The following is a 16,509-nucleotide window of genomic DNA, read 5'->3' as shown; positions in this document are numbered from 1 at the left end:
GATTCATCCCACCTCGCATAGAAAATATTCAGAAAAAAAAAAATCTAGAAAGTTCCAACAAGCAAAACTTGAATTTGCTGAGTGCTGGCAACTATTTATATAACATTTACATTGTATTTACAGCTATTACAAATCATTTACATTGTTGGGTATTATAAGTAACATAGAGATTTTTTTTTTTTTTTGAAGATGTTGGGGGTAGGAGTTTATTAATTAATTTATTTATTTTTGCTGTGTTGGGTCTTCGTTTCTGTGCGAGGGCTTTCTCTAGTTGTGGCAAGTGGGGGCCACTCTTCATCGCGGTGCGCGGGCCTCTCACTATCGCGGCCTCTCTTGTTGCGGAGCACAGGCTCCAGACGCGCAGGCTCAGTAGTTGTGGCTCACGGGCCTAGTTGCTCCGCGGCATGTGGGATCCTCCCAGACCAGGGCTCGAACCCGTGTCCCCTGCATTGGCAGGCAGACACTCAACCACTGCGCCACCAGGGAAGCCCCATAGGGATGGTTTTAAAGTGTACAGGAGGATGTGCTGAGTTGTGTGCAAATACTACACCATTTTATATAAGGGACTTGAGCATCCTCAGATTTTGAGCATTTGTAGGGTTTCACTCCAGTGTGTACTCTATGATATCCAATGAGATGTGAGCTTTGAATGAAGGCTTTTCCACATTCATTGCATTTGGGGGTCCTGGAACCAATCCGCTACTAATACTGAGGGATGACTATCTTGTTTCCACCAATTTTCGTACTATTCAGCTCATAAGGAGAAAGTATGGCTGGGATCAGAAGGACTTGGACCTACAGTGAATATATTAATAGAAGGAAATTGGCCAAGAGTCATTGGTATGCAATGATAACTAAGAAGGCTTAGTTAAGGAGTGAGTTCTGGGGAGTTTGGGGAGTGTCGGCTGAGAGGTAAGAGGGTCAAAGGGTGAAGGCCTGAAAGTCTACAGTGTGAAAAGTCATGCAGCCTGGGTGAGGTGGGACCTTTGTAGCTTAAGGCTCTTGGTTGCTAGAAGGAGCCTGCACTAGAGAGATTTGTTAAGTAAGAACTGGATCCAAGTCATAGGGGCTGGACTGCTGTCTGGCTGTGCCCTACAATATATTCTCTATTTCGATAATTTTAAATAGATTTTCTAAAAATTCCATTTTTAAAAAAATATAAAATGTTACAAAATATTTAAAGGCTAAAGAAAAAGTTGTCCACAATCTCATCACCCTAACATGGCCACTTAAAATTTCTATACATTTCTTCCAGTCTGTTCACACACAAACCAGAATATACTCTAGTTGAGATCAGAGTATGTTCACCATTTTGTTATCTTTAAAAAAACTTTAAACATTGTAACAGAATTGCCTTTTGATATAGTTTTTATTGTAGTAATTTCTAACAGCCAATAAGGTAATATTTTATTGAATGGATATACCATAATTTAACAGAGCTTTATATTATGTTATTCAATAACATTGAGTTTATTTTATTCAATTTTTCTTTTTTTTTTCCTCTTGGTCATCAAAAATAATGCTTTAAGAGACAAAAAAGTAGATTAGTGGTTGCTAAGGGCTGGAGAGAGGGAGGAAGAGGAAGTAACTATGAATGGATTTATTGCTTTGGGTTAATGAAAATGTTTTCTAATTAAGTAGTAGTGATTCTTGTACAACTCTGTGAATATACCAAAAAAAAAAAAAAAACAACCCATTGAATTTTACACTTTAAAGGGGTGAATTGTACCTCTATAAAGCTGTTTAAAAAATATAATTCTGGACTTCCCTGGTGGCACAGTGGTTAAGAATCCACCTACCAGTGCAGGGGACACGGGTTCGAGTCCTGGTCTGGGAAGATCCCACATGCCGTGGAGCAACTAAGCCCATGAGCCACAACTACTGAAGCCTGTGAGCCACAACTACTGAGCCCGCGCGCCTAGAGCTCGTGCTCCACAAGAGAAACCACCGCAGTGAGAAGCCCGCGCACCACAACGGAAGAGTAGCCCCCGCTCGCCGCAACTAGAGAAAAGCCTGCGCGCAGCAACAAAGACCCAACGCAGCCAAAAATAAGAATATATATATATATATATATATATATATAAAATTCTATCTTCTTGGGTGTAGTTTTTCCTTCTTTTGGGGTTATTTCCTCCAGCTGAATTCTAAGGAATGTCATTACTGAGACAAGCATGGTGAAAGTTTTTATTGCCCTGAATGCATGTGGCCAAACTCCTTCCCAAAGTTTTTACTTTCCTTTTTTCTTTATCAACTTAGTATCCTTAGCAGAATATGAATTCACCATTTAATTCAATTGTCTTTCCGCTTTCTACTTGCCTGCTTCCCACAAAGCACCTGGCTAGAGGTTGGAACTCCCCTCTTGGCTGGTCTACCACGCTGCCTCATTTTGGAGAATAATGGTGCAGGGAAGTGGGTGGTCAGGGGAAAAGGGAGAAGTACAGATAATCCACAGACTTTCTGGGAAGGGTCACGGGTGTCTACCGCTGTGTGCTTCTGTGTCTCCAGATTTCTGTGGTTTTGTGTTTCTGAATCTGGATCTGTTTTATACTTACAGCCAACATGTGTGGAGTGTTTTGTATGTACTGCTCATTGTGCTAAATGCTTTACACAAATTAGGTAATTTAAAATATAATTTAATAAGGGGTAGTTATATCATTTTGTAGGTGAGGTCAGAGACTTGAGAAAAATACGTAGCTAATCAAGGGTGGGTCAAGATTTGAACCCACAGTCCCAGTCCAGAGCACTGGCTCTTTTTTTTTTTTTTTTATGACTGCAAAGATTTCTTTTTATTTATTTTTTTTTATTTATTTATTTTTTTTTTATTTTTATTTTTTGCTTTATCACAAATTTAATCAGTTATATGTATACATATGTTCCCATATCCCCTCCCTTTTGCGTCTCCCTCCCACCCTCCCTATCCCACCCCTCCAGGCGGTCACAAAGCACCGAGCTGATCTCCCTGTGCTATGCGGCTGCTTCCCACTAGCTATCTACCTTACGTTTGGTAGTGTATATATGTCCATGCCGCTCTTTCACTTTGTCACAGCTTACCCTTCCCCCTCCCCATATCCTCAAGTCCATTCTCTAGTAGGTCTGTGTCTTTATTCCTGTCTTACCCCTATGTTCTTCATGACCTTTTTTTTTCTTAAATTCCATATATATGTGTCAGCATACAGTATTTGTCTTTCTCTTTCTGACTTACTTCACTCTGTATGACAGACTCTAGGTCCATCCACCTCATTACAAATAGTTCAATTTCATTTCTTTTTATGGCTGAGTAATATTCCATTGTATGTATGTGCCACATCTTCTTTACCCATTCATCCAATGATGGACACTTAGGTTGTTTCCATCTCCGCAGAGCACTGGCTCTTAACCACTATGTCATCCAACTCTTAACACTTTTTTTTTGGCTGCCTAATTTAACACAACACCTATGACATTCTAAGATCCTTACCCTGGTCTTCCCTGGAGGAGTGGTTAGATGCCATTTTCCCCATTGTTTGTCATCTTAAGAAAAGACTGATTTTCAGATAGCAAAGGTAGCAAAAGAGAATATCAGAAGATAAGATAAGGTTATTGGCCTATAAAGCAAGATTAGAAATTAAGATTGTAGGCTCTATCAGGATTTTCATCTTTTATGAGCTAATTAAGACTGATTATAAAAAGTAACATTTTAACTGAACAGCTCTTAGAAGCCTCAGGTGCACCGTGACTTCTTCTAACACGGTGTTGGTGGTAGAAACAATTTGGTCCACATCCACAATCTCATTTGATCCTTAATAACAATTGTGGGGTGAATCTGATTATCATTTTCATGTTACAGAGGAAGAAACCAGCTCAGAGAAAGCCCACGATTTGTTTAGTTAGAATCAAACTCAGAATCTTGATCTTTTAACTCTGTTGAGGGTTTTTTCTTCTGTGTTAGTTGCCTTACAGCTCCTCCAAATGTGTAGGGAAGGTGGTTAAATGATATAACAGGAAGTAAATCAGAAACATTGATATTTTGGGGGATGGAAATGCTTTCAAAGAATCCCCAAGTATGTAAGGATAAATATTACCCTCTCCAGCTAGTTGTAACATTGTACAAAGCTCACTGGGAATGAACTGAGTGAACAGTGGTGTTCCGTGCTGTCAGGTATTCAGCACTATGCCACAAAAAGCAATCCTGAAATTTAAGAAACTGAGTGTGGTTTTTGCCAAGTAACACAAAAAGCATTGTTTTTATTAGAAACTTCTACAGATAGTGGCAACAGTGTCCCACATAACTGTGTCCCCACACATGAGAAAATAGGGCTGTATTGTGGTTAATCACATATTTTTTGGAGATGGCCAAACCAGGTTTCAAATCTCAGCTCTACCACTTAACTGTGTGACCTTGGGTAAGTACTTAACCTTTCTGGGCTTCAGTTTCTAATTTGTAAATTGGTGAAAATAAGCCCAAGCTTATCACCCCTTTCCCACCCCGCTCCTGCAGCCTGGCTATGGCCCAGGAGCTACAGCCAAAGTCTGAGTGTAATGGCCACACCAGGGACCCACCTGTAACAGGGCCACCATCCTGTCACGGGGACTGGATTTCACTATGGAGCATTTGTTTGTAACTTACATTGTACATCATCCTCTGCTAATCTCTAAAGTTATCTATCCAGGAAATGTAACACTTTTGATATTGGTCTCCAGGATTTTCTGAGGTGGATGGAAAGATGACAGCCTGACACGCTGTATGAAAGAGTTAATGATTAAACACAGTATCTGAGACAGTATCAATGTGTGAAAGTATCAATGTGTGGATATTAACAAATTTTTTTAAACATAAAACTTAAAGATATAGATTACTAAAGATAATTATTTTAGTTAAAAAAATAATCTATACTCATAGTATAGATTTCAACAGTTAAAAAGGATTAGAGGGGCTTGCCTGGTGGCGCAGTGGTTGAGGGACCGCCTGCCGTGTCGATGCAGGGGACACGGGTTCATGCCCCGGTCCCGGAAGATCCCACATGCCACGGAGCGGCTGGGCCCGTGAGCCATGGCCGCTGAGCCTGCGCGTCCGGAGCCCGTGCTCCGCAACGGGAGAGGCCACAACAGTGAGAGGCCCGCATACCGCAAAAAAAAAAAAAAAAAGGATTAGAGTAAAAAGTAAATCTTTACACCCCCAAACCTCAGTCTCTCAGTCCCCTTTCCTAGAGACAACTACAGTTTCCCAACTTTTTCTGGAGAGCCTCCCAGAGAGATATTGACCAAGCAAATGTAATATAATCAGGCTCCCTTTCTTTATACACATGGGAGCATGTCATAGATATTGTTTTTATATTTTGCTTTTTCTACCTAACAGCATATACTGGAGATTGTTCCTTATCAGTATGTACAGTTCAGCACGTATAGACCATTTTATTATGAGTTCTTAAAAACACAGAAAAGAATTTTTCAGTGAACACTCATGTACACACCATCTATATTCTATAATTAATATTTCATTATACAGGGCTTCCCTGGTGGCGCAGTGGTTAAGAATCCACCTGCCAATGCAGGGGACACGGGTTCAAGCCCTGGTCCAGGCAGATCCCACATGCTGTGGAGCAACTAAGCCTGTGCACTGCAACTACTGAGCCTGCGCTCTAAAGCCTACGAGCCACAACTACTGAGCCAGCGCGCTGCAACTACTGAAGCCCACACACCTAGAGCCCATGCTCCGCAACAAGAGAAGCGACAGCAATGAGAAGCCCGTGCACCACAATGAAGAGTAGCCCCCGCTCGCCACAACTAGAGAAATCCCGCGTGCAGCAACAAAGACCCAACACAGCCAAAAATAAATAAAATAAATAAATTTATAAAATAAATTTCATTATACTTTATTACATATCTATCCATCACTTTATCTATCCATCAATATATCTTATTTTTTGATACATTTCAAAGTAGGCTGCAGACATCAGCACACTTCCACCTAGCTACTTCAGCGTGCATAAAAGTAACAAGAATTAAATATTAGTTCACAGTTAACTTTTTTTTTTTTTTTCCGGTACGCGGGCCTCTCACTGCTGTGACCTCTCCTATTGCAGGGCAACAAGCTCTGGATGCGCAGGCTCAGTGTCCATGGCTCACGGGCCCAGCCGCTCTGCGGCACGCGGGATCTTCCCGGACCGGGGCACGAACCCGTATCCCCCGCATTGGCAGGCGGACTCTCAACCACTGCGCCACCAGGGAAGCCCTAACTTTTTTTTAAAGTAAAATTTGCATGCAGTGAATTGCACAGATTTTAACTGGACCATTCCATGAGTTTTGATAAAATTTACATTGGTATAACCCAAACTCCAATCAAGAGAGGAAACATTACTATCACCCAGAAAGTTCTATCATTCCCCTTCCCACTCAACCCCATAGGCAAAAAGATGTTCAACATTACTAGGGAAATGTACATTAGAATCACAATGAGATACCACTACACACCAATCAGAAAAGGTAAAATAAGAAATTGTAATAACACCAAATCCTGGTGAGGATGTGGAGAAATTGGATCACTCATGAATTGCTGGTGTGAAGGTAAAATGGTACAGCTACTCTGGAAAAGTATAGCAGTTTCTTTACAACACTAAACACTCGCTTACCACATGACTCAGCAATTGTACTCCTGGGCATTTACCCCAGAGAAATGAAAATTTATGTGCACACACAAACCTGTACATGCATGTTCATAGCAGCTTTACTTGTAATAGCCCCTGTGGTATTGTGATTGATAAGATATATATATATTTATATTTATATTTATATATTTATTTATATACACACATATTTGGATATTCAGATGACCAAAATATATTTCTTATATATATGTGGTTTTAGTCCACGGTTCCTGGCTCACAGCTTTCCTAAGCATTGACAGTGATAAGGGTGTCTTTTGTGAATGAAGTGACTTTTAGAAGCACCTAAAGATCGGGGGCCTGGTTGCCAGGAGAACCAACCAAGTGATTAGAGGGTTGGAATTTTCAGTTCCACTCCCTGATTTCTGGGGAGGAGAGAGGAGCTTGAGGTTAAATCAATTGCCATTGGCCAGAGATTTAGTCAATCATGACTATGTAATGAAGTCTCCATAAAAACCCCATTTTCGGAGAGCTTCCACAATGGGAAACCAGGATGCTTCCATGTGCCACCATGCTGGTCCCCAAGCTCCATGAGGACAAAAGCTCCTTTGTTCAGGACCTTGCCCTATGTATCTCTTCATCTGGGTTTTGAATAATATCCTTTAATATGCTTTTATAATAAATCAGTAATCTAGTGAGTAAATGGGTTTATTGAGTTCTGTGAGCCGTTCTAGCAAATTAATTAAACCCGAGAAGGGGGTCATGGGAACCTCTGGTTTATAACCAGTCTGTCAGAAGCACAGGTGACAACCTGGACTTGCACCTGGCATTCGAAGTGGAGGGTGGTCTTACATGTGGAATGTAATGCTATCTCCGGGTAGATAGTGTTGGAATTGAGTTGAATTCTCGAACACCCTGCTGGCATCCAAAAATTGCTTGTTGGTGTGGGGAAGCCTACACCTACACACACACACACACACACACACACACACGTTGGAATTTGGTCCAGAAACTTTTTCAGCCCCAAAGTGGAAACAACTTAAATGTCCTTCAACAGGTTAAACAAACTGGCACATCCATACCAAGGAACAGGACTCAGCAATAAAAAGAAAAAAGCTACAAACTACAGAGACACATAGTACCTTGGGTGGACCTCAGGGGGTTATGCTGAGTGAAAACAAGCCAATCTGATTCCGTTCATACAGCCCTCGTAAAATGACAACTATGTGAACAGATCACGGTTGCCAAGGGTTAGGGAAGTGGGGAGGGAGGGAGGGAGGGAGGTGGCTATAGCTACAAAAAGGGCAGTATGAGGGATCCCTAAGCTGGAAGCATTCTGTGTCTAGACTGTGGTTGTGGTCACATGAGTCCACAGGTGATAAAATTATATGGAATTAAACACAGACACACAAATGTGTGCATATCAAACTGGTGAAATCTGAATGAGGTTGATGGATTGTATCAATGCCAATTTTCTGGTTGTGTCATTGTACCAGACATGCAAGATGTCACCATTGGGGAAACTGGATGAAGGGTATATGGAATCTGTGTATTATGCCTGACATTTGTGTTAAAAAAAAAAAGGGCATTTCTCGAAGCATACACAAAAAAGTGAAGAGTGGGAAAGGGAGGACTCTTCACTTTTCATTTCACACCTTGCTCTGTTTTTTGTTTTTGTTTTACCACATGCATGCAATACTTTGTTGTCTTTAATTACCCCTTGTGTTTTGGTTCTGTAAAAAAGTATCACTTTTGGGACTTCCCTGGTGGTCCAGTGGTAAAGAATCCACCTTCCAATTCAGGGGATATGGGTTCGATCCCTGGTCAGGGAACTAAGACCCTACCTGCCGTGGGAAAACTAAGACCACGTGCCACAACTACTGAGCTCACGTGCCTCAGCGAGAGAGCCCACGTGCTGCAAACTACAGAGCCCACGGTGCCCTGGAGGCCGCACGCCATAGCTAGAGAGAAGCCCGCACACCGCAATTAGAGAGAAGCCCGTGAAGCTGGCGCCCTTCAACAAAGACCCACGCAGCCAAAAAAAAAAAAAAAAAAAAAAACTATATATATATATATATATATATATATATAATTTTTAAGAATTTTACCTAAAAAAGTTGTGTTTTAGAAGCATAACATTATTTGGTAAGCTTGGAATTTGAATTACAACACAAGGAAGTGGGTCAGTATTGAATTCTGAGCATTGACATAATTGCAAATTTTATATTACAACTGTTGATCAGAAGGAGAGGAGAGGAAGCAACTAAGTATGAAACGGTTTAAATTATAGAAAAGAGTTCCTTAATTGAAATAAAATGTAGCTGCATTTGGAGGCTTTTCCTTTTCTCGCTGTGATGGTTAGTTTTATGTGTCAACTTGACTGTGCTAACGGATGCCCAAAGAGCTGATAAAACATAATTTCTGGGTGTGCCTGAGAGGGTGTTTCCAGAAGACATTAGCATTTGAATCCGTAGAAGAGGTGGTTCTCACCAATGCGGGTTTTCATCATCCAATCCACTGAGGGCCTGAATAGCACAAAAAGGCAGAAGGGAGAATCTGCTCTGTTTGAACGGAGACAGCCATCTTCTCCTTCCCTCGGACATTGGCTCTCCTGGTTCTCAGGCCTTTAAACTTGGACTGGAACTGACCCCAGCTTTCCTGGGCCTCCAGCTTGCAGATGGCGAATGATGGGACTCCTCAGCTTCCGTAGTCATGTGAGCCAATACCTCACAATAAATCTTTCTATATATTTATAAACATCCTATTGATTCTTTTTGGGAGAACCCTAATATAATCATTTTTTATTCTATTTGGCATAAGTTCAGACATTAAAATCTAGATCACATGTGTATGGATTAGTCTAGAAATTGTCTCATTCCTTCAGTGAAGATTAAATTCTTCCATTGGATTAGAAAAATAGGATGCTAGGACTTCCCTGGTGGCGCAGTGGTTAAGAATCCACCTGCCAATGCAGGGGACACGGGTTCGAGCCCTGGTCCGGGAAGATCCCACATGCCGCAGAGCAGCTGACCCTGTGCGCCACAACTGCAGAGCCTGCGCTCTAGAGCCCACGGGCCACAACTGCTGAGCCCACGTGCCACAACTACTGAAGCCCACATGCCTAGAGCCCGTGCTCCACAACAAGAGAAGCCCACGCACCACAACGAAGAGCAGCCCCTGTTCGCTGCCAACCAGAGAGAGCCCGCGTGCAGCAGCGAAGACCCAACGCAGCCAAGAAATAAATAAATAAATAAATAAATGAGTAACTTTAAAAAAAAGAAAAAGAAAAAGAAAAATAGGATGCTAGAGCCTTTAAAGGAAGAGTGGCCAGGACTGGGAAATCTGCCTCTACAATAAGAGATTATACCACATCAGTCTGGGATGAGATTTAGGATTAAGTTAAGCAATCGATGAATTTAGGAAACAATGAAGATACACAATTGTACCCAAATGTGAATTTACAAATTTTTATTTTTTTTTACTTAAGTTTTTTTTTGTTTACCAGAATAAATGATCATTTAAAGAACCTATACAAATAAAATGAAAACATTTTGATGTATTTTATTCCAGATTAATACATTAATGCCCTCTGTAATGTATTTTTAACATCAAGACCTAATTGAGATCATACTATATAGTTTCATCTTTTTTCCAATCAATTATTATATCCTAAGAATTTCCAAATTTCCTAAAAATTTTTCACAAATATAATTTTTGATGGCTATGAAACCTTACATCCTGGATGTACCATAACATTAAAAAATCCTCCTGTTTGATATTTAAGTCATTTGGTATCACAAATAATGGTGAGACAAGCATCTCTATTCATAAAACTTTGTCTCTACTCACACTGCTCTCAGCGTATATGAGAACTTCAATATACTTGAATATATTTAACTGCAATACGTGAAAAGTTCCATTTTGTTTTAATTTGCCCCTATGTTTCCCCATATTTTTATCTTACATTAGCTGCACATGTCACAAATCTCCTTTGGAGGAAGGAGTGCTTATTTGGAGATGTACTTCTGACATTACTTCACAGGTAAGCCTGGTAGGATGATTTGAAGTCCTGGAGTATGCTGGAATAATGAAAGAGTGGGGAGAAGAGGAAGACAGAAAGTGATAGGGGATAAGAGGGGAAAATGGGATATGAGATGAGAAAGCCAGAGTGAAGCCAAGGGAAGATGGCATCTCCTCTTAAAGCCCCTCGAGCCATCTAAGTCGCCACACAGGCATCCAAGCGTGGTTTCAGCTTCTAAACAGAGTATTGCCAAAGAAGTGCAGACCCTATCGAAACACAAGGCATTCTGATTATCGTACGGTGGGCACACAAAGAGCAGGGACTTTGGGTTAATAACTGGGGGAGTGGGAAAGCTCTAGGTTTGTGTGGGAGGGAACAGGGGTCATAATAGGCCGGGAGAAAGGCCCGAGTTTTCCTTGGGATCTGCTTTGTGGGTGAGGGGAGGAACCATGAGGGGATGAGCAACTTCAGGCCGTGGCAGCTCCGGCCAGTCTCCTTGCCTGGCCTTGTCCTGGTTCTGCCGGTCAGAGTGGCGGGACCCCGTTTAAATATCTGGATGCAAGCTCAGTCATGCTCTGGTTCCCTCCAGCCTTCATTCCCCAGGGGGCTTCTGGCCCCAGCCCTGTCTCAGGCACCATGGCTGGTCAGAAGACAGTGCCCAACTGGTTAGTGGCAAAACCCATCCGGCTTACTTTTCTGTCTCTGACAGACTCAGGAAGCTTCTGTAGAAGAGAAAGACGGACTGTTTCCCGCTCTCTCCACATAAGCTGCCCCAAGGTGGGCAGGGGGCTGGGAGCACAGTGAGCTGCTCTTCTCAAACGCCTAGAATGGCCCGGATGTGAACGCAGGAACAAGAGCACACAAACACCAGGGAAGACGCAGACTCAGAAATATGACGCCTAATAGCGTTAGGTTTATTTTGTGGGAAGCAGAGTCTGGGGCTCTCGAAAGGCACTCGTGAGGCACAGAAGTAACAGCAGCCGTGAGACTGATGGTAGATGGTGAACTGCAGAGCCCCTCGCCGGCATCCCCCAGGGCCAGGGAGGAACCTCTATCAGACAGGAAACCAGAGTCCCAGGGCCCCACGGTAGAGGGGGGGTAGGGAGATAGTCTGCTTTTTTATACCAATAATCCTGCTGCTTCTGGGCTTCCTTAAAGTCTGGCAGTTACAGCTGGAGGCACAGGGCCCATCCACTTCTCTCCTGGATGGAGAAAATCATGCCAGAGGTTGGCCGCACAAGCCCCTGGGGCTTCTCTAGGACGAGCTCCGCCTGGCTTCAAGGTACAGAGGCTTCCTTCTCTCCTGTGGGAGAAGGTGGCCCCCTCCCCATTCTACCTCAGGCACACCTGTGTCTGTATGAGGCTCCATTACTGGAAGGGCCTAGAACGTTCTTGTTTTTGCTCTGAATCCATCCTTCTGGGCAACTGCTATCACGCAGGGGTGGGGTCAAGGGCAGCTCAGCATGAACCTGTAACTTACCCAGAAGATGTGCCAGCAACTCCATCCGGTCAGAGCCAAACAGCATGTAGGTTTCATCATCCAGGTGGGCCACAGTGACAGGCAGCCCAAAGGCCTGGAGAAAGCAGTCAGCGTGCAGGAAGGAGGGTGATGGAGCAGGTGGTTATTGGGCTGCCGTTGCAGGCTGCACGTCAATACTGGTCTGAGGTCACAGACACAAAGCAGCCAGAGGTGTCCGATAAGAGGCTCCGGGTCTCTGGGGAGAGTTTTGTGTCTCCTCTCTCACCATCTAGCTCCCTCCCTTCCTTTCCTGGGGTCCAGGGAAAGGAAGGGAGAGGGTGAGGGTGGTCTGGGAGAGCCAGGAGGGCTCACGGTTGGTGAGCAGCTTTTGGACAGGAGCATGGGGACCTAGGCGAGAGCCTCACCCTGTCTCAGCACTGGGGCTGGGGACATACAGAGTTGCTCACCCCGTATTTGCAGGCTGCCTCAGTGGTCTCCTTGAGCTGGTTCTTCACCTGTGGTGTTGAGACCCTTTCCAGAAGTTCCCGGGCTCGTCCCGTGGACATGCCAGCCTTCTCTGCAGCCTGAAGGGATGGGGTAGGGAACACAACTGTGTCTGCACTAGTGGGGGAGGGGAATCTTAGGAAAAAACTGTTTTTTTAATTTTCTGTCCCCATGTTATCCTGGCAATGCCTTTACCCACCCATGAGTGGAGGTCTATCCTTGCCAACAGGGGCTGTTTTTCCCTTCAAAATCACGAGATGGGTGGAAAGAGTGGGTGGCAGAGGCATAGTTGCAGAAATTTAATGCCAGAGGGCATCTTAGAGACCAGCTTCCCAACCACTTTGTCAACAGATGAGGAGCCTGAAGTCCAGAAACGGTACATGTCTTGGTCAGTGTTGAAGAGCTCGTTAGTAGCAGAGCCAATGCTAGAATCTGAGTCCCCTGACAGTAAGTCTGGGGCTCGTGCCTTCCTACTTCTTAGAACTCCTGAATCAAGGGCTGGGCTCTAATTCCTATAGAATTTCCTGCGGACTCTGGACAAGGTACACGGCTACAGCTATGAGTGTCTGGCTTCAAGAGAACGTTGAAGGCTTCAGTTTGGGGTTTGCCGGGATCGGTGGCTCTTCACTTTGGCTGCACATATGAGAATCTCCTGGGGGAGCTTTTGAAAATCCCAGTTTGCATGTCATCCCTGAGAACAATTACATCGGAATTTCTGGGCGGTGGTGCCCAGGTGATTTTAATATACAGCCAGGGTTGATAACCACTGTGACCTGACCTCCACGACCTGGACTGGGAAATGCAAAGTCATCCATGACGTTGTCTTTGACCACATGAGGAAATTGTGTTCTGACCAAGGGTTCAATAATAGGGCAGTGGTTAAGTAAACAAATCTACTGAATGGAATGCTATGTGGAAACTAACAATTATACTCTCCAAGAGTGTTAAGTGGCATGGAAAATGACTGTTAAATATTAAGTGAAAAAGCAAGCCTATGCATAGACTTTGCAAGAATAAAAACATGAAGGATATATCGGGCATGCTTTGTATGTTTAACTGTTTTGTGACTTGTCGTTTTATCTATTACATTTGAATATGCCTCAACTGTCTTTTGTAAACTTAAGGAAAAAAAATATGGTGTTGAATTTTCCGATTTAATCCTGCAGAAACACTTACTTTTTATAGCCCTATCTATGGCTGGCACACATTTTAACGTTTTGAGCTATTTCCATTTTTCTCACTCAGGCTTCTGCGTAATTTTGGCTTGAGTCAGTTATCTCTTTTTGTCTTTTTTTTTTTTTTTTTTTTTTTTTTTTTAGCTGTACGCGGGCCTCTCACTGTTGTGGCCTCTCCCATTGCGGAGCGCAGGCTCAGCGGCCATGGCTCACGGGCCCAGCCGCTCCGCGGCATGTGGGATCCTCCCAGACTGGGGCACGAACCCGTGTCCCCTGCATCGGCAGGCGGACTCTCAACCACTGCGCCACCAGGGAAGCCCTCTTTTTGTCTTTTTAAAGCCTGTTTTTAAAGGCTCCTGGATGTGATGGTGAGGTCTGTGTTGGAGTCTTTGGGGCCAAGACTTGCCAGTACTTCACACCTGCAGGTGCCAACATTTAACACCTCTCTCCCACTGACTTCTTGCATCAAATACGTGCTACCCATGTAGAATGTTGCACTTCCTCTTTCAACCATGGGATAGTCTTTCGTGAGCCCTCTTAGTTCCAACCCTTTAGTAATTTGGCCTATCAAAGGTTCTTTCTCCCCTAACTATGACCTCTTCCACCCAACAAGAAAATGATGTCCTCTTTGCCCCTGGATGTCAACTGTCCTCAGACTCCCCACGGGAGGAGTGGGGACACTCACGGCCAGGATGCTCTGGGGCTCTGTGATGTCTTCGTCCTGGAAAAAAGAGGACACTCAGTACGAGGGGGTGGTGAGGTGAGGGGTGTGATGGAGGACACTAGGTCAGTGAACGATGGGGAAGGCAGGACCTGGACCGAACCTAGGGCAGGGTCATCAAATCATCCAGGGTCTCCCTGCAGGTGGGTTCCCAGAGCCCCGCCCTCACCCGTGACCAGATGCGCATCCACAGTTCCCTGGACACTTTCTCCAGCAACTCCGGGTGCTCCAGTTTCACAACGGTGAGGAAGCGCATGGCTGTCAAACTTCCTGTGGGGCGGAGGCACTCAGAGGTAGGGCTCCTCTAGTTTGTTTCCCCATGGAAGACCAGCTCTTTCCTGCTTCTGACACCCCCCAGTGCTCCAAAGCCCTCAGGCTCCCACCCAAGTTTCTGATAACCCGTTTGTCCTGCTCTCCCTCCCCTGACATCCTCAAACCTTCTGCTCCCTGAACTCTGATCCTGAGTTTTCCCAAGGCTTGTTTCACTTAATGGAATCACCCGAACCCCTCCTTTCTGGCCCTGCAATCTCCAAATCCACTCCTCTCTATTTGAGGCCCCATCTATATCCCACTCTCTTCACCTTTTTCAAAGATCACATAGAAGAAATCCTTGGGTAAGTGGATGGGAACCTGGAGATGCTGTCCCAGGAGCCTAACGTCATTTTTCAGGTATAAGCCTTTGCGGGGAAGCAAAGCTGGCGGCTGGTTTCCTGCAAGTGGAAAGCTGGGCTCACTGGAGAGGGACGACCTAAGGGTCCCAGGACTGGGGGACCCCTACCGGGGTTTCAGGCAGAGGGCATGTTACTAGCTGCTGCCACCAATATGAAGACCCAGTGGAGGGCCACCCCCCTGGGCCTTTGCAATCAGTCTTCCCTCAAATCCCTGCCGAAAACGCTGCTGCCTTCATACCGCTGTCTTTCATGATCCCTGCAATTAAGGTCGGGCGCAGCTGCAGGCTGACATTCCAGATGTTCTTATACCGGCACAGGACCTGCAGGGCGGGGGCGAAGATAGAGAGTGAAAACGGCTGAGGGAGGGAAGGGTGCTTCACGGCAGTCATCAGCCAGAAGCTATAGGCGCAGACAAGGGGTTATGAGGACGTCCTAAATTGTTTGGTTTGAAAGGGCAAAACTCTCTCCACTGCTAGAAATCGACCCCACGACCTTTGCTCCTGTGGGCAGTTTTTAATCTGTTCTTCACTCCCCCCCACCCCACCACCAAACGGAAATCGGAGGGCTACGAAGAGGGCTTATATCCTTATTCTCTAAAGTTGATCATCTTCTTCACCACTGGGGGAAGACCCTGCCTTAGGCTATAAGGGTTCGACCTGGAGCCAGTGATCGTATCCGGTTTACCAACAAAGTGACCTTCAGCCTGGCTCTCTATCTGCTTGTCCTAAACCGCGTCGGGCAGCGCCAGGAATTTCACGAGATTGCGGTCCCTACGCCCTTCGCTCGCCCTTCCCTCTGCCCTCGTCCTCCAAGCCCCGGCTGAAGCGGCTCCCCCGGCGTCACCTCGAAGGCCAGCCAGGAATAGGGGGACAGCACATCGTAGAAGAGCTCGAGAGTCCGCGGCAGCGGCCCCATGGTGCGCCCGGGCGCACTCGAAGCCAGCGCGGTCCCGGAAGCGCGCCGGCGGGTACTTCCTTCCTCCTGCGCGCGGCGGCCCCGCCCCGCCGCCCGGCGGCCCCGCCCCGCCGCCCGGCGGCCCCGCCCCGCCGCCCGGCGGCCCCGCCCCGCCGCCCGGCCTCCCCAAGAGGACCGCCCCGCCCCGCCCCGGCCGCGCAGCCTCGCAGGGGAAACCCGCTCCCGGGACAGAGTCAGGGTCGGAGTGTGGGGGGCTACCTGAGGGCGGCCGCGGAGGGCGAGGGTGAGGGGCGTCCCCCGGGGAGCTCGCCGCTGTGGTGACCCGCCCACCTCGTGGTCACCGCCCTGCCCTGGGGTGGAGTGTGGGGCAGAGGGGCGTGGTTTGAGATGCCCTTGCCTCTTGCTTAGCTGTGCACCTCTGGCAAGCCTGTTGACCTCTCTGAACCACAATATCCTCGTCCC

The 16,509-nt window shown here is 45.6% G+C and overlaps 1 protein-coding gene across 3 annotated transcripts; it reads right to left on the bottom strand.

The window, feature by feature from the left end:
• Positions 1-11,495: 11,495 nt before the first annotated feature.
• On the bottom strand, positions 11,496-16,047 carry GSTK1 (glutathione S-transferase kappa 1; the record flags this gene model as incomplete). 3 transcript variants are annotated; one of them, XM_079711953.1, is made up of 8 exons in its annotated part: positions 11,496-11,804; positions 12,083-12,176; positions 12,529-12,645; positions 14,426-14,461; positions 14,631-14,731; positions 15,043-15,171; positions 15,371-15,452; positions 15,976-16,047. In XM_079711953.1, the coding sequence occupies 8 exons, from the start codon at positions 16,045-16,047 to the stop codon at positions 11,755-11,757; spliced, it is 681 nt and encodes a 226-aa protein (XP_079568079.1). In that variant the 3' UTR covers positions 11,496-11,754. The 3 variants fall into 3 exon arrangements, with proteins under 3 accessions (XP_079568079.1, XP_079568080.1, XP_079568081.1); XM_079711954.1 differs by lacking the exon at positions 14,426-14,461; XM_079711955.1 differs by lacking the exon at positions 15,043-15,171.
• Between the last annotated feature and the right edge of the window lie 462 nt (positions 16,048-16,509).

This window comes from Hyperoodon ampullatus (assembly GCF_949752795.1).
Source record: "Hyperoodon ampullatus genome assembly, chromosome: 9".
Taxonomy (NCBI): Eukaryota; Metazoa; Chordata; class Mammalia; order Artiodactyla; family Ziphiidae; genus Hyperoodon; species Hyperoodon ampullatus.
The sequence above is the reverse complement of the archived record's forward strand: the minus strand, read 5'-3'. Positions and strand labels throughout refer to the sequence as shown.